Source organism: Culex quinquefasciatus, chromosome 2 (assembly GCF_015732765.1).
Source record: "Culex quinquefasciatus strain JHB chromosome 2, VPISU_Cqui_1.0_pri_paternal, whole genome shotgun sequence".
Classification (NCBI taxonomy): Eukaryota; Metazoa; Arthropoda; class Insecta; order Diptera; family Culicidae; genus Culex; species Culex quinquefasciatus.
Window position 1 is genome coordinate 162,445,589 of NC_051862.1, and position 21,327 is coordinate 162,466,915.

General features: G+C 33.5%; 2 protein-coding genes across 7 annotated transcripts in view; one reads left to right on the top strand and one right to left on the bottom strand.

Annotated features, from left to right (window-relative positions):
- Positions 1 to 21,327, bottom strand: part of LOC6047773 (transient receptor potential cation channel protein painless) — a 295,911-nt gene that overhangs the window by 246,127 nt on the left and 28,457 nt on the right. The window lies entirely within an intron of this gene.
- LOC6047780 (lachesin) overlaps positions 1 to 21,327 on the top strand; it is a 148,286-nt gene that overhangs the window by 105,870 nt on the left and 21,089 nt on the right. For all 6 annotated transcript variants that reach the window (XM_038255594.1, XM_038255595.1, XM_038255596.1 and 3 more), the window contains exons 7-8: positions 2,301 to 2,451; positions 4,982 to 5,124. In XM_038255594.1, coding sequence (XP_038111522.1) covers positions 2,301 to 2,451; positions 4,982 to 5,124 — 294 coding nt within the window. The remainder of the gene's footprint in view (positions 1 to 2,300; positions 2,452 to 4,981; positions 5,125 to 21,327) is intronic.

Genomic DNA, 21,327 nt, shown 5'->3' on the forward strand with positions numbered 1-21,327 from the left:
AAACGAAAGTTATAGCCAAAATACGACGAAAAAGACGCCATTTTGAAATGTGAATAACTTGAAAAGGTGGTGAAGTTTGACCTAGTTCTTAGAAGCATCTAAAAGTACACATTCTAGAGTACATTTGCTGAAAATATCTCGGAGGTCTTTTTTGTTTAACTCATTTAATCTCAATTTGAAAATGAGCATTTTTATATCGTTTTTTGCCCATAACTTTTGATAGAATTGACCAAAATTCGTTTTTCAAGCATGAAAATGTTCATTTTGACAAGCTTTACAATTGTCTTGAAGGGCCCAAAATGTAAAAAAGGATCTAGTAGTTGTAAAAGAAGAAACGAGTTTTAGCTGAAATATTTCAGGAATAAATTTAATTATTTTGTTGATTCCGGAAATATTTTCGCTCTCTTGGAAGATAAATGTGTGTTTTGATAAGCTCTACAAATGTCTAGAAGACACCATCTCACTACGACATAAGCCTGAGTTAATAAATTAAAAAAACTAATTTTTTCATAAACGCCTCAACCTTATTTACAAAAATGGCTCTAGAAACTTCCCGTTTGAAGATAGAGCTTTGTGCTCTTGAACAAAGTTGTACAGAATAGTGTTCCCTACAACTTTTCTCAAAACATAGAACCATCCGAAAATTTGGACCACCCTAATGTCCACCATACCAAAAAATGCCCCTATTGACCCTGATCATTTGTCCCGAAGACACCAAAGCTCTAAATCTTAACGTGTGGCCGCTATCAATTTTGTCACGCTAGATTTCGGTTTCGGACCACTGTGCAACCTGGAAATTTCTGAAAAGTTGGCATTTGATGTCCTCTAAAACATATCAAAAATTAAAAAAAAATAAAAATAGTTTTATTTTGTAAATCAAGTTTTAGTGATAAAAAGTTAAATGAAAAATCACCAAATTTTTTTTACCGTGTATATTTTTTTCCAGTGTAGTCCTTATCCATACCTACAACTTTGCTGAAGACACCAAATCGATTAAAAAATTCCTTCAAAAGATACAGATTTTTGAATTTTCATACCTCATTTTTGTATGGACAGCTGCCAAGTTTGTATGGAAAATTATATGGACAAACTAATAATGCAAATTGCAAAATGGCTTCTTTGGGCATACCGAAGTCACCAAAAATGTTTCAGTCGGATTAAAAAATACAAAAAAAATCGAATGACTGAAATCTGAGAGAACTGCTCGGTTATCACTCTTTCGAAGTAATAATTCAACAACCAGTAATTCTGAGGAAAAGAAAATGAAACGCAATGAAGATCTACGACACAAAATTATTCATGCCAATTTTTACAACTCAATTGCCATTCAGTGCCACCGTCTAGCGGGGAAACTCCACTCCAGCCCAGTTTTTCTCACCGAAAGAAAGCCCTCACAAGTCTGAAGAAAAAAGTCAAGTTCACACCCAGAGACTAGATGACACATTCCACAAAGACGACTCAATTCCGTCTGCCCCTACGGAAAAGTCGGGCGGTCTCGGAAGTAATAAAATACGTGAATTGCATTAAAAATTCAACCCCACCCAACTCATCACACACATACACATATTCTCTCACAATGTTACTTTGTAGCCATTTTTTGGTGTATGGTTTTCCACCAGAGAGCTTCAGAGCTTTTCCCGCCTAGTCATTGACACCAAATTGGCTGTTACCAGAGCGTGTCACTGGCACTGGCCCTAAATTGGCTTTAATTTTTTGTGCAATGCGCTGCGCTCCAGAATTGATTACTGGCAAACTTTGGCACGAAACCGCACGAGCATAGTAATGAGGCTGGCTGCTTACGGGTGGTGTTGCCACGTGGAAATCAAAAACAGCCGGTGCCACTGACTGGGGTGAGGTTGAATCCTGAGTGGAAGTAATGGTACAACATCTGATTTTTTTTAATATTGATTACTTTAATTTTCTTGAAGTTTCCCTGATTACAAAATTTTTAAACTTTTTAATATAAAAACAAGTGATTTTGTAACCTTCTATTGCTCGGGACACCCTCGTGGAGTTGATTCCCTCGTAATCTCCTCTAACTCAAAGTAACCAATCCCCTCATCAGAGGCAACATCTGAAAAACAAACCCACTCGGATGATGAGGACAATGTGATGCATTTGATAAACGTGACTTAATTTGGAGTCGTAATCCTTCACCACTTCCAGCGGCGACGCGTGACACGTGGCACCTTACTCGTATTCTGAATGATTCATTGTGGGTTATTTGTTCTCGCTGCTGAATTGCTCACTCACCGACCCGCAATATATACATGTATTTATCTTCCGTTTCCTCACCCCAGTTCCGCCGATGCTGTGGATTCCCCATCAACTGGTCGGAGTGCCGCTGAACTTCAACGTCACGCTGGAGTGCTTCACCGAGGCGCATCCGACCTCGCTCAACTACTGGACGCGCGAGGATGGCCACATGATCCACGACTCCCGGAAGTACAGGTTAGTGCGTTGCAGATTATTTCTGTTCTAATCTTTTCTTTTCATCAACTAAGCTCGCTTGTAAAGAAAATGCAAAAAAAAAAAAAGATTTTTTATTGTCCATGTGAACATAAACAAAAAAAACATATAAAAAGGATAACCGATTTTATGGCAACAAAATATTGGCCTTTTTGATGCATTTTGGCAATTCCGTTGTGCCAATTTTCGATCCAAATTATTTGCAACTTAGAATATCAATTAAGCAAAATGAGACAAACTTGCCTTGCGTTTTTCTTAGCTTGCTGTTTATGAATATGGAACCTTTTTGCGGACATGGGCAGTGTAGCAGGAAAAAAAGGAGTTAATATTTAATTTCAAATTTCGAAAACGAAACCAAAAACATCAAAAGTAAAGTTTTATGCAGATCAAAACAATTTAAATAGGAAAAAAATCAAAAAATTAAATTCATATTTTAACTCAAAATATGTCAAAAGTTGTACAATCTTTCATTTTGTGTCTCCAAAAATGAAACTCTGAAATCGTTTGAAAATATTCATTATAGTTCGTGAAGTCATGGTGTATTTTATTCCAAAAAATATATTAAGAATTTTGTTTTAGTTTTCAACACAGTCATAGATTAGATATAAAGATAAAACTAATTTCTTCTCATATTTTACGCTTAAAGCCGTTTTCTGGAAAATGTATGTTTTCAAGGTTTTTTTTTAAAGTTTTCTGCATGGTAAACCCATCTATATTTTTTTTTTTTTTTCAAAGACAGAAATCAGCCGTTTGCTGAAAAATAATTTTCAAATGCAGCTAATTGAAACACGAAATATTTAAAATTTAATTTTAAATGTTTAAAAGTGAAATAAAAAAATTGTTTTATAAAAAGCAGCTAACTACGATTTCACAAATCCTTGTTCATTGCCATTTTTTTCTCATGCCAAAAACTTCAAACGCCTTCCGTATGACCAAAGAAGCCGTTTTGCATCAACAGTTTGTCCATATCATATAAAATGTCATCTTTTCAGAAAATTCCAGAAAGGGCAAAACATATTTCACAAAAAAAATTAAGTTAAAAAAAACACAGAAAATTTTTGTTGGTGTTGCCCTCGTTTTATTTGATCATCTATATCTCGGAAATCAACGGTTCGGTTTTTAGTTGTTAAAAATAAATATTTTGGGAAAGTTTCTGCTCCTTTCACTGAAAAAAAAAATCTTCAAAAATTCAATAACCAGGAACAACTTTATGAAAGGGATAAAATAGTAGTTTTTGCAATTCCGTCGTGAAACTACTTACTTTTCCTGTCATTCTTGAACAACGAAATAGCCTACTTTTTTGTACCAAAAATAACAGAATCGAATAGCAACACTTTTCAAAATAAATACTGAAAAGTTCTACCCACCTTTGCCCACCTTTGAAAACAAATATTTTTGAAAAGCTGAGAAAATTCTCTATATTTTGTATTTTTGAACTTTGTTGATACGACCCTTAGTTACTGAGATATTGCCATGCAAAGGTTTAAAACCAGAAAAATTGATGTTTTTAAGTCGCATCCAAACAACACACCATTTTCTGATGTCGATATCTCAGCAACTAATGGTCCGATTTACAATGTTTAGATATGAAACATTCGTTAAATTTTCCGATCTTTTCGAAAAAAATATTTTCAAAATTTTTAAACCAAGACTAACATTTTAAAAGGCGTAATATTGAATGTTTGGTATTATAACCCCTGACTAGAGGCGGTTTCAAAAACACCCATAAAGAAAAAACTGGAAATTTGGTTTTAAAAGTGAGAAAATAATGAAATACAAAAAAAAATGTATTGCTTGTGATTTGATTATCCGAATCTTCGGATAATCCAAACTTCGGATAGTGAAGCCTGTCCTGTTATGTAAAGCAATTGTGAAAAAAGAAATGAAAATTATTATTTATTTAAAGTTTCTGAAAGCATGAACCGAAGAATTTTACGTAGATCAAAAGTTAACATAACAATCACTGAAACGCGGAGTGAGAATTTAGTTCGAAAAAACGGCAGGTTTCAACATATCAAAACAATCGAAAGTAAGCAATACAATTTTCAATACAGGGAAATAATAAATAACAAACTATGGGATATTTGAAAAAATATTTCGATTGCTCGTGGAATCATGTTTTTTTTTCTTCTTACAAATATGAATTTAATTTGTATTATCGTGTCACAAAATTTGTGTATTAATAAGTATTAATACCAGATTTTTCATTTTTTGAAAACTAGCAACTTGTCTGAAACTCATTTTAAAACACTTGATTTTTCATTCGTCACAACATTGGCTTGTTATTACATTTTTTATATTTTTAAGTTTTTTGCCGTGCAAAATCACTAGCTCTACTTATAATCGACCAGAAAATCTGATATCACTGACATAGTGTCCCTGACACACTGGAGTCGATTACTCCCGAGTATCATCCAGATTGATTATGTGTATGTCAATCCTTAAAACAGATTATTTGCCCCAATTCAATCATCCTCTGTCTCCTTCTCTCTTCCCTTCCCCCGAAATACAGGACAGAGTCCACGGTCGGCATGCCGATCTACAAGACGCACATGCGGCTGCACATCTACTACATCCAGCAGACCGACTACGGCACCTACAAGTGTGTGGCCAAGAATCCTCGGGGCGAAACGGACGGCACGATCCGGCTGTACAGTGAGTATTACCGGGGACACGACTTGTAGTTCCGTTCAATTTAGCTTCTTCATCTTCTTCCGGGGGAAAGAAGGCTAACAAGCCTAATTAATTTGTCCTTGAGTCCTTGGGCTAGTCAAGAAGTCAAGCCTCTCCGGTTCCGATGCATGCAATCATCCGGTTTGAAGTGTTGACCTGAAGGACGTTGTGGCAGCTGGCCATTATGTCATCGAAACTTGCTCCTGCTCAGGTGTTGCTCGGAGGGGTGGCTGGGGGGGAAATCTCAAGTGTACGAGCAGCCATAAATAATGACTGCTGACAATAACAGGCTCACACAATCTCATCACAAGGCAAAACCATAAAGCTTCCTCCTTTTGAAAAGGCTTTTGTTTTCGTAGAATAAATAATTGCACAACTGCACAACATCAGGCAGAAGAAAACGTATGCATAAGAAATTTGTTTGCCATTTCTTGGCTTTGACTGTGTTTGGAGCAGCCCGGAAAGCCGGAACGATTCAAGTGTTGCTTGAATGAAATTCCGGAACACCGCAGCGCCTCTTCCGAGGGAACTCCTTCGTCATCGTTCGCTAAAATGATTTTAACGAGGCCATTTCTCCATACTCTGGAGATGCTGCGCTGCAACCTTGGCTGTGTTGGCATCGAATGTGCTCAGCATGCCGCGCACTTGAACAGTGTTGGCAGAAAGGATAGGGTGGTCCTTATTCTCGAAATTTTGCCAAAAATTCAACTTTATTTAAAAAGTCACTACATTTTTTGGCAGCAAAGATTTTGAGAAATTTCAAATTAACCTCCAAAAACCCGCTGATATTCTACCTTAACGTTCAAACAGCAGCGTTGCATTTCACATGTGTTTGTATGTGTAGCTCATCTTTGTGTTTGGGTAGGTGTTTGGAAGGTGAGATTCATTTCCCCCCGAGGAAAGTGCCGCTCAACAGGAAAACAGATGGGAAGACTTAATGAAATTTCGTTCGTTTGTATTTTGCTTCTGTTGGTGGAAATTGTTGGTTCCATTTTCCACCGCCAACGTTCCGACCTTCCCTCCTGGAATGCACCTGACTAATTAACAATAACAACAAAAACACTTTGCAGCGACAAATTTATGATCCAACGTCGTGCCAGCCCCCACTCCAATCAATGCAATTGTTGTCGTTTTTGGGAAATTAATTATATTGCAGCGCGGGATGTCTGAAATTGGCGTTTTATAATTGAAGTTAAAACTGTTACTGCAAAATTGTATTTTATTTGTTTGCTGCTGTGAAAAATATATTTTTGATAGATTTTTGTGAAAGTATTTATGTGTATCTTTTATGTTTTCAAAAACAATTCATAAAAACTAGATTTATTTTCAAAAACTGTTATCAAAATGATTTTTTATAAAACACCAAATTAATCTATTGCACATTTTTCACAGTTTTCAAAGCAATATCGATTGAAAACATAAATTTCATGTTTTGCTAATTTTTCATGTAGCACAAAATCGATCATCAAGAAATCATTTGATTCAATAAATATTGTTTATTTTTTCAAAATCAGAAATTGAAAATTGTAGGATCTTTTTCCCACTCAAAAAAAAACGAAATATAAAATATTTACTAAAGAACCTATGTAATGGACCGAACAAAAATGGTGCTTTGATAATCAAAAATTTAACCTTTTCGGGAATTATCAGATGAAACCAGACTAAAGTTTTAAGTATTTATACACAAAAAAAATCAAATTTTCAAATGGCAGTACTATTGAAAATTAGACCATAAATTGCTGAGATATTGACCAGAAAATAGGGGGCTGTTAAGTAGCGTGGTTCACGTTTCTATGAAAAAGACAAAAGTTGTTATTTTGTCTTGCATCAACCGGAATTTAGTTCTTTTATGTTCCCAGAAGCACTTCTGAAAATTTGAGCCCATTTGGTAAGGTCTAGGAGCTCCAGTTTTAATTTGAAATTTATATGGGATTTTGATTTATTTTCCATGGGAAACTATCTTTTTTTACATTGTATTAGGATTTTTTTTATAAATCGATGAAATGACTTGATTATTATAGTAGGAGATAGGTTTTGAACTGGGGAACAACTTTGTAGAACATACCAACATGCTAGGAAGTGACCCTTCAAAGATACAGATACTTTTAGATGGTGGCTTTTGAAGTAAAGCCCCTTCAAAAGCCACCATCTAAAAGTATATGTATCTTTAAAGGGTCACTTCCTAGAATGTTGGTATGTTCTACAAAGTTGTTCCCCAGTTCAAAACCTATCTCCTACTATAATAATCAAGTCATTTCATCGATTTATAAAAAAAAATCCTAATACAATGTAAAAAAAGATAGTTTCCCATGGAAAATAAATCAAAATCCCATATAAATTTCAAATTAAAACTGGAGCTCCTAGACCTTACCAAATGGGCTCAAATTTTCAGGAGTGCTTCTGGGGACATAAAAGAACGAAATTCCGGTTGATGCAAGACAAAATAACAACTTTTGTCTTTTTCATAGAAACGTGAACCACGCTACTGTTAAGGTGATACTTTATTCCAGTTTCTTTTATTTGCTGTATACCAGAAATCAGAGGTTAAATCTTTATTGGTTCTCAAACAATTTTAAATTGTTATAACAATGCAAAGTAATAATTTCAGAAATGGTATGATGGTCAGTATTATTTTGAATCAAGAAACTCATTTTAAGCTATGTTAAAATCAGTTTTTCAAAATTTAAGAGCTGCTGCTGCAAACAAGTGATTTTTACTTTAGAGCAATTCCAACTCAAATCAGGAATATTCCTGGTACTCTGGCTTATATATGTCATTTTTTTTTGTATGTGGAGCCAATTGTTCTCGAAAATAACATTTGAGAAGGGTGTAAGTTATTTATAAAAAAAATATTTTGTAATCTATATCTCGAAGCCGTTGCATCGTATCAAAAAGTGGTTAAAGACAAACTTGTAGGAAATTGGACGGACTTTGTGAAAAAAATACACTGAAAGAAAAATACACGCCACTTCCATAAGATTTTCCAATTTTTAGGTTTAAAAATCAAATTTGAAGCTGAGCCCACGATTTTTTTTCGTTCAACATTTTTGTGAAAATAGCCTAAGATGTTACAAAGAAACTAACGAAAAATGCAGCATGGAGCAACTCACCTAAAAAAATACAAAAATCATTACCTAAAACTTTCATTTTTTTTTTAAGGTGGCCTAAACGTTTTTAAAATCCCATAGTGGGAATCGATTCTCCACACAATTTCACATAAAAAAATGCATATTGACCATTGTCCTATGTCCAATCCTTGTGAAGATACAGCGGTTTTAAAAATAAAAAGGTTGAAAAAGTAGGTTTCTTGATGGATTTTTGCAATTTTTAAATGACAGACTTGATTTTTCAGTCTCAATTTTTTTTACCGGAAGCTCGTCAAATTTCCTATCAGTTTGCTTTAAACAGCATTTGAATTGGATATATGGGCTTACAGATATAAGCTTAAGAACATTGATCATAACTGAGAATGGTATTTTTTTCAGTGTAATAGAAACCTGGAAAGTCAATAAGGGACCACAACTTATAGTAAAATGGACGAGCTTTCTGGTAAAAATATTTTCGAGACTGAAAAATTTAGTCTGTTATATAGAAATTGGCCAAAAACCACCTTAAAACCTATTTCTCAACATTTTTATTTTTGAAACCACTGTATCTTCGAAAGGATTGGACATAGGACAATGGTCAATATGAAGACTTTTATATAAAATTGTCTGGGGAATCGATTCCCACTATCAGTTTTCTGCACTTTTCATAAAAACAGTTTTAGCAAATGATTTATGATTTTTTTTAGGAGCGACATACCATCCTGCATTTTTAGTAAGTCTTTTTGTAACATTTTTGGCTATTTTCACAAAAATTTTGAACGAAAAAAATACGTTACATCACCTTCAAATTTAACTTTTAAACTTAAAAATTTGAAAATCTCATGGAAAGGTGTGTATTTTTCTTTCAGTGTATTTTTTTAGAATTCCCGTCAAATTTCCAACATGTTTGTCTTTGAACACTTTTTGATACGATGCAACGGCTTCGAGAAAAGAAATCTTGAATTACAAAATACAAAAATATTTAAATAACTTACGCCCTTCTCAAATGTTATTTTCAAGTACAATTGGCTACATATACACAAAAATGACTTATATAAGCCTAGGATAACATGTCTAAAAAGTTTCATTAAAATCAGAGAGGGTCGGGTACAAAAGTACCAGAAAAATTCCTGATTTGAGCTGCAATTGCTCTTTAATTAAAAACAAAATAAATGTTTTCTGAAAATTTTATTAACCAAAAGTTGCGAGTTATTGAAAACAAAATAAACAATAATTTGAAAATGTGAAGTTTTTTTCCGTGTGCCTATTTATTTTGACAAGTCGCAATTAATACATTCCGATGACATCAAATACACCAGGAAATTCCGTCAAAAGGTGCAGCTTTTCAAATATTTACGTACCGTTTTTGTAAGGACACATATGGCGAATCAATGACATAAAATTGCATTTTTGGTCATAAGAAAGACTCCCAAAAAGTTTAAGCCACATCGAAAAACACAAATAAAATCCATATCCGGAATCAGGGCATTTATTTATTTTTTATACTAATTTAATGCTTATGAAATATACATTCTTGAACATTCAAAAAAACAAAACAATAGTTTCCGAAATACTCAGCTGTGAGTTGAAAAGAGGGGGCTATGTCTCAACAACATGCAGTCCGATCAACACAGTTTTACAGCCTTTCGAAAATATTTTTTTACAGAGTTGCTTTCGTTCATAAATTATTTCAAATTGCAATAAACAGAGCATTATTAAAAAAATGCATTTGAAGTTTAATTTAAATCTATTAAATTTTTGAAAGAATTACCCTATATTGCCAAGATTATTTATTTTTCCTGTCATTTTGAGCAACCTTGCTCTACAAAAAAAACGTTACTTAATCCACCCTTAGGTGGTTGGCGCCTTCCTCACATTTAAAAGGTGCTATCCAAAATGCAAAAAGTGCGTAAATAACACTTGATTGCATATAACTTTTGATAGGGTTGTCAGATCTTCAATGTTTTGGACGCGTTTGAAAGGTCTTTTGACGACCTATCCAACGATAGGTCGCATGAGAGATCCGGACAACGTTTTCATGAGCATATCTGAGATCCGGCCTCCAAAAAGCGTATAAATAACACTTAAGTGCTTATAACTTTTGATAGATTTGTCAGATCTTCAATGTCTTGAACGCGTTGGAAAGGTCTTTTAAATACCTTTCTGAAAATGTATAGCATGACAGGTTTTCTTACAAAAACCACCCTTTTTACAATCTTCCGGACTTTTGTTAAAATCGTTTTTTAAGCATAACTTTTGAAGTACTTAACTAAACTGCATGATTTTTAATAGCGACTTATGGGACCCCAAGACGAATCGTATGACGCCAAAACGGATAAAATCGGTTCAGCCAATGTCGAGATAATCGAGTGACAATTTTTTGATCAACATCCCACCACACACACAGACATTTGCTTAGAATTTGATTCTGAGTCGATAGGTATACATGAAGGTGGGTCTAGGAGGTCTAATTGATAAGTTCGTTTTTCGAGTGATTTTATAGCCTTTCCTCAGTAACGTGAGGAAGGCAAAAATTGGATGTCATTTTGGATGAAGACTCCCAAGACATATTCCGTATGCATGACGAAGTCCGATTTTGAAATTTTGAATTTTCAAAAAATACAAAATTAAAAAAAACTGGCGAATTTTTATATGAAAAACAGAAAAATATTTTTATCTTTTTTTAAATTTTTTTTTTGAAAATCTACCATCGTCATGCACACGGGACCGGTTTAACGAGTCTTCACCAACATTTTGAGCCGATTTAGTCGAAGCAATGTTGAGATATCGTAGCACCTGAGCAGTTCTCTAGGATTTCGGTCATTCGATTTTTTTTGTATTTTTTAATCCGACTGAAACTTTTTTGGTGTCTTCGGTATGCCCAAAGAAGCCATTTTGCATCATTAGTTTGTCCATATAATTTTCCATACAAATTCGGCAGCTGTCCATACAAAAATGATGTATGAAAATTCAAAAATCTGTATCTTTTGAAGGAATTTTTGATCGATTTGGTGTCTTCGGCAAAGTTGTAGGTATGGATACGGACTACACTGGAAAAAATAATACACGGTAAAAAAATTTGGTGATTTTTATTTAACTTTTATCACTAAAACTTGATTTACAAAAAACACTATTTTTAATTTTTTTATTTTTGATATGTTTTAGAAGGCATAAAATGCCAACTTTTCAGAAATTTCAGGTTGTGCAAAAATCACTGACCGAGTTATGAATTTTTAATCAATACTGATTTTTCAAAAAATCGAAATTTTGGTCGTAAAAATTTTCAACTTCATTTTTCGATGTAAAATCAAATTTGCAATCAAAAGTACTTTAGTGAAATTTTGATAAAGTGCACCGTTTTCAAGTTATAGCCATATTTAAGTGACTTTTTTGAAAATAGTCGCAGTTTTTTTTTTAAATTAGTGCACATGTTTGCCCAGTTTTGAAAAAAATATTTTTGAAAAGCTGAGAAAATTCTCTATATTTTGCTTATTTGGACTTTGTTGATACGACCTTTAGTTGCTGAGATATTGCAATGCAAAGGTTTAAAAACAGGAAAATTGATGTTTTCTAAGTTTCACCCAAACAACCCACCATTTTCTATCGTCAATATCTCAGCAACTAATGGTCCGATTTTCAATGTTAATATATGAAACATTTGTGAAATTTTCCGATCTCTTCGAAAAAATATTTTTGGAATTTTCAAATCAAGACTAACATTTCACAAAGGCCAAACATTCAATATTACGCCCTTTTAAAATGTTTGTCTTGATTTGAAAATTCCAAAAATATTTTTTTCGAAAAGATCGGAAAATTTCACAATTGTTTCATATATTAACATTGAAAATCGGACCATTAGTTGCTGAGATATTGACGATAGAAAATGGTGGGTTGTTTGGGTGAAACTTAGAAAACATCAATTTTCCTGTTTTTAAACCTTTGCATTGCAATATCTCAGAAACCAAAGTTCGTATCAACATAGTCCGAATAAGCAAAATATAGAGAATTTTCTCAGCTTTTCAAAAATATTTTTTTCAAAACTGGGCAAACATGTGCACTAAAAAATGAAAAACTGCGACTATTTTCAAAAAAGTCACTTAAATATGGCTATAACTTGAAAACGGTGCACTTTATCAAAATTTTAGTAAAGTACTTTTTGATTGCAAATTTGATTTTACATCGAAAAATGAAGTTGAAAAATTTTACGACCAAAATTTCGATTTTTGAAAAATCAGTATTGATTAAAAATTCATAACTCGGTCAGTGATTTTTGCACAACCTGAAATTTCTGAAAAGTTGGCATTTTATGTCTTCTAAAACATATCAAAAATAAAAAAATTAAAAATAGTGTTTTTGTAAATCAAGTTTTAGTGATAAAAAGTTAAATAAAAAAATCACCAAATTTTTTTACCGTGTATTATTTTTCCAGTGTAGTCCGTATCCATACCTACAACTTTGCCGAAGACACCAAATCGATCAAAAAGTTCCTTCAAAAGATACAGATTTTTGAATTTTCATACATCATTTTTGTATGGACAGCTGCCGAATTTGTATGGAAAATTATATGGACAAACTAATGATGCAAAATGGCTTCTTTGGGCATACCGAAGGCACCAAAAAAGTTTCAGCCGGATTAAAAAATACAAAAATTAAAATTGAAGAAAAAAGACCGATTTCGTAGAGAATTGCTCACCTGTTTTTTAAACTGCTAATTATAAATAACTATATCTCGGCAATGATACAACCAAATGTCTTCAAATTTGTTTTGTTAATAGATGAAAATGTACATTTGAATTCCCTGAAAACAGATTTTGTAAAAAATTTAAGTGTGTGCTCAAACCAAACATTTTTGCCAATTTACATGCATGTAACCCCTTAAACCATTTATGGAAAATAAAATCTCTACATAAAATTTACCCACGTCAGCCTAAAACTACTTCATCATCCTGAGCAGATTAATCTAGCTGGTTGCTAATTGGAATTTAATCTTCTCGGCATCCCTTTTGATAAACTTTACCATGTCCGTGCCGACGTGCGTTTGTTAATTATTATGTTACACACAAGAGCATCCAGTTCTAGGAAACAGCCTGGTTCTACCAGCTAACGAGTATACTAGAACCATGGATCCAATTGTTCTGCCCAACATCAGATAAATTATTTCCCTGATGATTTGAGATCGTCCTTCTGGAAAGGATGCGAGATTCATAACTCTTCTGGCTTGTTGAGTAAAATTTAGCAAGAACATGATTTCATATACACTGTTTAATTTTTTGTGGCATTAAACATTAAAAAAATTGATAATTTTAACAACTTTTAATTTCGGTTCAGATTGAATCAATGAGTCGATTTTAAAATTTAATGCTTTAAAAATGTTTTTTTTTAATTTTTACTGTGCTTTCACATATAATATGTGATCATCTCTAAAAAAATCCCGATATACATTTTACACACTGCTGAAATAATTATGTTATCCTATGCCTTATTGCTAACGAAAGGAGCAACACGTCACAGTATAACAAGAGGCACGAAGCAGGAATATTTTGCCGAGAAATGTCTGCCACACCGAAAAATGGCGAGTGTTGTCATGAATAAAAATCCCTCCTAATAAGGCCAATTATATTCAGCACGCGTTTGCTTCTGCTTCTTCGTCTTCATCGCCATCATCGGTATCATCAACACCAGGTGGCACTTCCGAATCGCCCAAAAAAAAAAGTGGAATTTGTTGATTCTATGACAATTTGCAAACTTCCTGCGATAAAACTCAGACATTTTTTTACTACTCTTCCCAACGGAAAGTCTGACTCTTGAGTGAATTTTCATCTCATTTCAACGGCAATCGAACTCAATCAACTTGTGGCCAAAAAAAAACTTCAAACGTCATCAGTCGACCACAAGCACTCTACAATTACGAAAGTTCCCTGAGGGGGAAGTTGTTCCTTCTTCTGGTCAGCGGATTGAAAGGACTCCCCACAGGAAGCGGGAAGACGTCCATTCGATAAGATGTTATTAAAGTTGAATTTTTCTTTTCCTCGCTGCCGCCAACTCTCCAGACTATTCGTTATCTTGCGATGTAACTACTTTACTGCGAATTTGGAGTTTCTTCATGGGAGATTTTATAATGTTCATAGGCGTCCATTATATTTCTACATTTTATTTTTTGCTTTAAAAAAAAATGTGGTTGAGCATACAAACTCAATTAATGTAATGAACATCAAAACTTCTATTATAGAAACTTAGATTTTTTGCATAATTTTATCGTCATCCAACCAAATAACTCTTATTTTATTTTCATAAATTTTAAGTTTAATTTGGTAGAAACAATGAAAATATTGAAAAGTAACCCTTCAGATTTTTTTAAAATTTTTCATGATTTTTAATTTTGTATTTTTTTATTCGGATGAAACATTATCCCCATGTCAAAAGAAGAGATTTCTAATCATTAATTCTTATCGAAACTTTTCAGAAACAAATGGTACACAATAGTGTTTCCCAAAAAAGGCGATGTTGCGGAAACCTTCGGACTCACCCGGATTTCAATAGGTTTTTGGCTCAGGAAAAAAATAGTACTCGCGATTTGTGATTTACTGAATAATAATCAGTTTTCATAAAAAAATAATATATTTTGTTCTAAAACCTTGAAAAATGCGTTCAAATTACCCCTTATTTCACTTTGAATCATAGTCTGGAGTCCTACCAATAATTTTCTGCATTCATATTGACCCTGGAAGTCGCCATTTTTCGTTGGCAGCATGATAAATTGGAAATAGTAGTTTATGCAACAAGTTGCAAAAAGAGGATTTTTTCAGCACGAGTCGTACATTTATCCAACGAGGTTCACCGAGTTGGATAAATACGAAGAGTGCTGAAAAAATCAAGTTTTGCAACGAGTTCCATACAACATTTTTTGCAATTCCAAAAAACACACACTGAGTGAAATTTTGTGTCAAATTTTCATGTATTTTGTCAATAAATCGTTTAAATCAAAAAAATGTTGAAAAGTGTTACTTTTCGAAACAAGTGCTGAAAAGTTCAACTTTTCAGCACCCATTTGAGTGCTGAAAAGTAGAACTTTTCAGCATTTATTTCGAAAAGTGTTGCTATTCGATTCTGTTATTTTTGGTACAGAAAAGAAGGCAATTTCTTCGTTCAAGAATGACAGAAAAAGTAAGTGGTTTCACGACGGAATTGCAAAAATAACTTTTTTGCCAGAAATTTTTACGAATTCCTCTCAAAAATGCATCTCAAAAAAATTTGGCATGTATTTTGAAATATCAGACTTTAGCACAAAAAATCTTTTTCAAGATTTTCATAAAAATTGCTTTTTAAAGAAAAATTGTTATTCACATTAATACATAGGTTTTTCTGACCGATTTTCGATTCGAAGCACACAAACTAAAATATATTTTTCATATAAATTTTAAGCTATTATAAAAATCTTTCAAATAATAAAAAAAATAAAAAAAGATAAGGTTTGTTTCAAGTTTCTGCATTCAGCCAGTTATTTCCGAAAAAATGCTTTTCAAAAATTATTTATATGAGTAATTCTCTACGAAATCGGTATTTTTTCTTCAATTTTAATTTATGTATTTTTTAATCCGACTGAAACTTTTTTGGTGCCTTCGGTATGCCCAATATAATTTTCCATACAAATTTGGCAGCTGTCCATTAGCGTGGTTCACGTTTCTATGAAAAAGACAAAAGTTGTTATTTTGTCTTGCATCAACCGGAATTTCGTTCTTTTATGTCCCCAGAAGCACTCCTGAAAATTTGAGCCCATTTGGTAAGGTCTAGGAGCTCCAGTTTTAATTTGAAATTTATATGGGATTTTGATATTTTGATTCTTACATAGTATGAGGATTTTAAAGATGACAGATACTTTTAGATGGTGGCTTTTGAAGGGGCCAGCCACCATCTAAAAGTATCTGTATCTTTAAAGGGTCACTTCCTAGCTTGTTGGTATGTTCTACAAAGTTGTTCCCAGTTCAAAACTATCTCTTACTACAAGAATCAAGTCATTTCATCGATTTATAAAAATCCTCATACAATGTAAAAGATAGTTTCCCATGGAAAATAAATCAAAATCCCATATAAATTTCAAATTAAAACTGGAGCTCCTAGACCTTACCAAATGGGCTCAAATTTTCAGGAGTGCTTGGGGACATAAAAGAACGAAATTCCGGTTGATGCAAGACAAAATAACAACTTTTGTCTTTTTCATAGAAACGTGAACCACGCTACTGTCCATACAAAAATGATGTATGAAAATTCAAAAATCTGTATCTTTTGAATGAATTTTTTGATCGATTTGGTGTCTTCGGCAAAGTTGTAGGTATGGATACGCAATACACTGGAAAAAAATAATACACGGTAAAAAAAATTGGTGATTTTTTTATTCAACTTTTTATCACTAAATTTGATTTGCAAAAAAAAATAATATTTTTTTTTTTTTTACTTTTTTATATGTTTTAGAGGACATAAAATGCCAACTTTTCAGAAATTTCCAGGTTGTGCAAAAAATCATTGATCGAGTTATGATTTTTTTAATCAATACAGCTTTTTTTCAAAAAATCTAAATTTTGGTCGCAAAAAATTTTCAACTTCATTTTTCGTTGTAAAATTTAATTTGCAATCATAAAGTACTAGAGTGAAATTTTGATAAAGTGCACCGTTTTCAAGTTATAGCCATTTTTATGTAACTTTTTTCAAAATAGTCGCAGTTTTTCATTTTTTTAAATTAGTGAACATGTTTGCCCACTTTTGAAAAAAAATATTTTTGAAAAGCTGAGAAAATTCTCTATATTTTGCTTCTTCGGACTTTGCTGAAACGACCTTTAGTTGCTGAGATATTACAATGCAAAGGTTTAAAAGCAGGAAATTTTATGTTTTCTAAGTCTCACCCAAACAACCCACCATTTTTCAATTTCGATATCTCAGCAACTAATGGTCCGATTTTCAATGTTTTACATCTAAAAATGAAGTTGAAAAATTGTTGCGACCAATATTTCGATTTTCTAAAAAAATCAGTATTGATTCAAAAATTCATAACTCGTTCAATGATTTTTTGCACAACCTGGAAATTTCTGAAAAGTTGGCATTTTATGTCCTCTAAAACATATCAAAAAATAAAAAAATTAAAAATAGTGTATTTTTGCAAATCAAGTTTTAGTGATAAAAAGTTAAATAAAAAATCAAAAAATTTATTTTTACTGTGTATCATTTTTTTACAGTGTAGTTCATATCCATACCTACAACTTTGCCGAAGACACCAAATCGACCAAAAAAAACCTTCAAAAGATACAGATTTTCGAATTTTCATAAATCATTTTTGTATGGACAGTTGCCGAATTTGTATGGAAAATTATATGGACAAACTTATGATGCAAAATGGCTTCTTTGGGCATACCGTAGGAACCAAAAAAGTTTCAGTCGGATTAAAAAATACAAAAAAAATCGAATGACCGAAATCCTAGAGAATTGCTCATATAGGAAAAAATCCTTGAAAAAAACAAATATTGTTTTAAATTAAGAAATCAAAATAAAGAAAATACCAGAAAACTAAACACACATTTTATGCTATTTGTAATTATGCTGAGTTATACTGACAGAGTCTGCACTGCACTGAAATGCGTTCCTTCTGGCAAAAAATATGCACCACCAAAAATCACAGTTTTCACTGCTGCTCTTCCACAACTTTCTACAGAAGCTTCTTCCCAGCTGGTTGCGGATGAGTGCCGACTTGCCACCCCACGGGGAAATATGGTTTTGCATAATAAATTCGTACACTTTTCCACGACGACTCTCGGCACAAGCAGCAGCAGCTAGTAGTGCCTGCAGGGAAAACTTGTAAAAAAAAACTGCTTTCTCCCTCTACCTCATAGAACCCTCGGAAACCACGTGGGTGTGGCGCCTGTTTGGCTTTTGGGGTATTCATTTTAGATGATGATATTATGTTTCTTTCAGCGTGGCTCGAAATTAATGTTTTCCTAAACAGCAAGGTGTCAGGGTGCGGTAGTTCTTATCCTTTTCTGTTCCAACAGAAGAAATTTCGATCCAATAAAAAAACAAGAAAAACGACGCCAGAGAGCTTTCCCGACCTCGTTAGTAAAGTTCAAGATCTTTCTGCCTCAAACTCTCGAAATTCACCGTCTGGGGACATTTCTCTAGACCTCCGTCAAGAGAGGCCTCTTGCGAGACAGTTCCGCACGGCTGGCGGGCACAGTCGTGGCCAAAATAGACAAGTTTTGTGGCAATAGCGAGCCGTCGAACACGCACGTCAAGTTGGGGTCTGATAACCAGGTTTTTTTTTTCGTTTCGTGCGGCGAGTTTGGCTGGTTCTCAAGTGGCTCGATTCGGTTCTCTTTCGGAATGACATCTGCCGGGGTGACATGATGAATGTGGGGGGGGCAACTCGGTTGTGTGGCAGTTTGATGAAATTGGAAAATGAAATGGGGTTCCTTTTGGAATAAGTCTTGGTTTGATTGTACATTTTTTTCAATTTTTATTTTGATGATTTGAATTTGGTGTTTAAAACAAGAAAGTAAAAAATACGAAAAAGAGTGTGAGTGTGAGTGTGAGTGTAGGTGTGAGTGTGAGTATTAAATTCATGAAAAAATAAATTTTCGCTAAACGGCCTCAATTTTGAACTGTCAAATTGGTACCAATTTACTGTTCGCCAAAAGTAGAGAGTATTGTTATCGATGATTAAAACTGTTTTTTTTTTGCAAGGATGAAAAATGTGTGGCTTTTGAGGACCTGGAGTTGGAGTCAAGAAATCTTAAGAAATTTGAAGGCAAGACCGTCATTTTTAATAATTATTTGTATCCACCCAGAAGCTGTCTTTGTTGTTTGATTCCATTTAAAAAACTACTGGTTTAGTAAAAATCTTATCTGTTTGTTGGATCAGCTTCGCTAGAATTAGCGAAGTTTTTACGATGGACCAAAAGCTGCAGGATTCCAAAATAAGCCAGCGTATTTATTTATGACATCGCAGAATGAAACTCTCGCCGCAGTTTTTCGTAATTCGTAAGAAAGAAAAACCTCTTTAAACCGATCAAAACATGAAAACACACACAATTTTTCAGCAAAAAAATACAAAAACTAGACAAAATAAAACACATACTACTGATTATAAAATAGCTCATTTTCCAGTAAGAAAAAAAGTTATGCTTGTGCATAAACAGCCTACTACTTTGTAGATGTAAACAAAGTGGGATCATTCGAAAATCACGTTACGCATTCTCTCTATTCATCACCAAGGTGAAAAGTTACAATCGATTAGAAAAAAAACATAAAGCTTCAGGGTATTTTAAAAAGTGGAAGTCAACTTAAAAATATCAGTAGGACATGGAAATCATGTGAGCAATTCTCTACCAAACCGTAAATGGATTTTATTTGTATTTTTTTCATTTGGCTCAAACTTTGAGGGGGCCTTCCCTATGACCAAATAAACTATTTTGTGTGATTGGTTCATCCATACAAGTCTCCATACAATTTTGGCTGCTGTCCATATAAAAATGGTATGTAAATATTCAAACAGCTGTAACTTTTGAGTCAATTTTCTGATCAATTTGGTGTCTTCGGCAAAGTTGTAGGTATTTGCTGAGCTATGGTCATTAGAAAATGGAGAGTATTTTTAAAAATTGAAAAACTGCAAATATTTCGCTAAAATCAAACTTTCGGTGGCTATATCTTGAAAACGGAGCCCTTTATCAAAAAATCTGTAAAGTACTTTTCGATTGCAAATTCAATTTTGCATTAAAAAATAATGTCAAACTTGTTTTTGCATGAAACTTTGATTTTTTCCAAAAATCACTGTTTTTCAAAAATTCATAACTCGGCGGCAGATTTTTTGATCATGTTTCTCTATGGCTCAAAAGTTGCAGATTTTTGCCCCTAAAACATATCAAAAAATCTCGACAATCAAAAAATACGTATTTTGGGAAATTGAGTTTTAGTGAAAAAAAAAAAGTTGATAAAAAAATTTGCAATTTTTTTTCCGTGTAGCTATTTTTTCTCAAAAGTCCTCAACAATACCTACAACTTTGCCGAAGACACCAAATTGATCAGAAAATTCACTCAAAAGTTACAGCTGTTTGAATATTTACATACCATTTTTGTATGGACAGCAGCCAAAATTGTATGGAGACTTGTATGGGTGAACCAATGACGCAAAATAGCTTATTTGGTCATAGGGAAGACCCCCACAAAGTTGAAGTCAAATCAAAAAATACAAAAAATAAAAATGGTTGAAATCGGCCGATTTCATAGAGAGTTGCTCAAGAGTTGAATGCAACTCTTAATGTTTTCTTTTTAAATCACGGAAGCAACTTTTAATGGGAAATTACTGACAGTAATAAAATTAGGCTTCTTCTGAAAGTTTAAACTGTAATCAACAATGGCACCCATTAAAGGTGATAAAATCATTATCTGCTGACCTATAAAACACAAACTTCCACCCATCACTGAAAGTGAAACCAGCAGAGTACAAAAAAAAACATCAACAAAACGACGAAAGTGGCTTCCTAATTAACAACTTTTTATATTAATTCACCCTACATCAACAACGTTGTCCCAAATTGCCAAACGCCCTTCTTGTTTCACCTCAGTGGTCAGACTCTGAACGAGAAAAAAAAAACCCCCAAACCATGATTTTCCTTTTACTTTGTAGCATAATAGCATGAAAAGAGCCCTCCTGGCCAGGCAGAGCCAGGCAAGCGTTGATAATCCCCTTCAGCCACCCTCCACGATGATAATGATGGCCATCGCCACCATAATGATGACAAAGGTATGCAAAATCATGCCCCCGCCAAAAACCGACACGACAATCACTCACAATATAGACAAGGTGCACAGTAAAAAAAATGTAGAAGTTATAGAAGATTTGCATTTGCATTAGAATGTTTGACATGAAATATCGTATTTTTTCGAATTCAACCTTTGAGTTTCAACATAAAAAATATTTTCCACTGTGTAGCAAACCACCTCCGGCCACCTCCCAGTTTGGCAACGTGGAGTCTTTTGTGGAGGGTTCCCAACATGATTGAGAGCGAAAGTCAAAAAGCGACCACCTTTAACAAAACGCTGGAAAAGCGCAGACAAA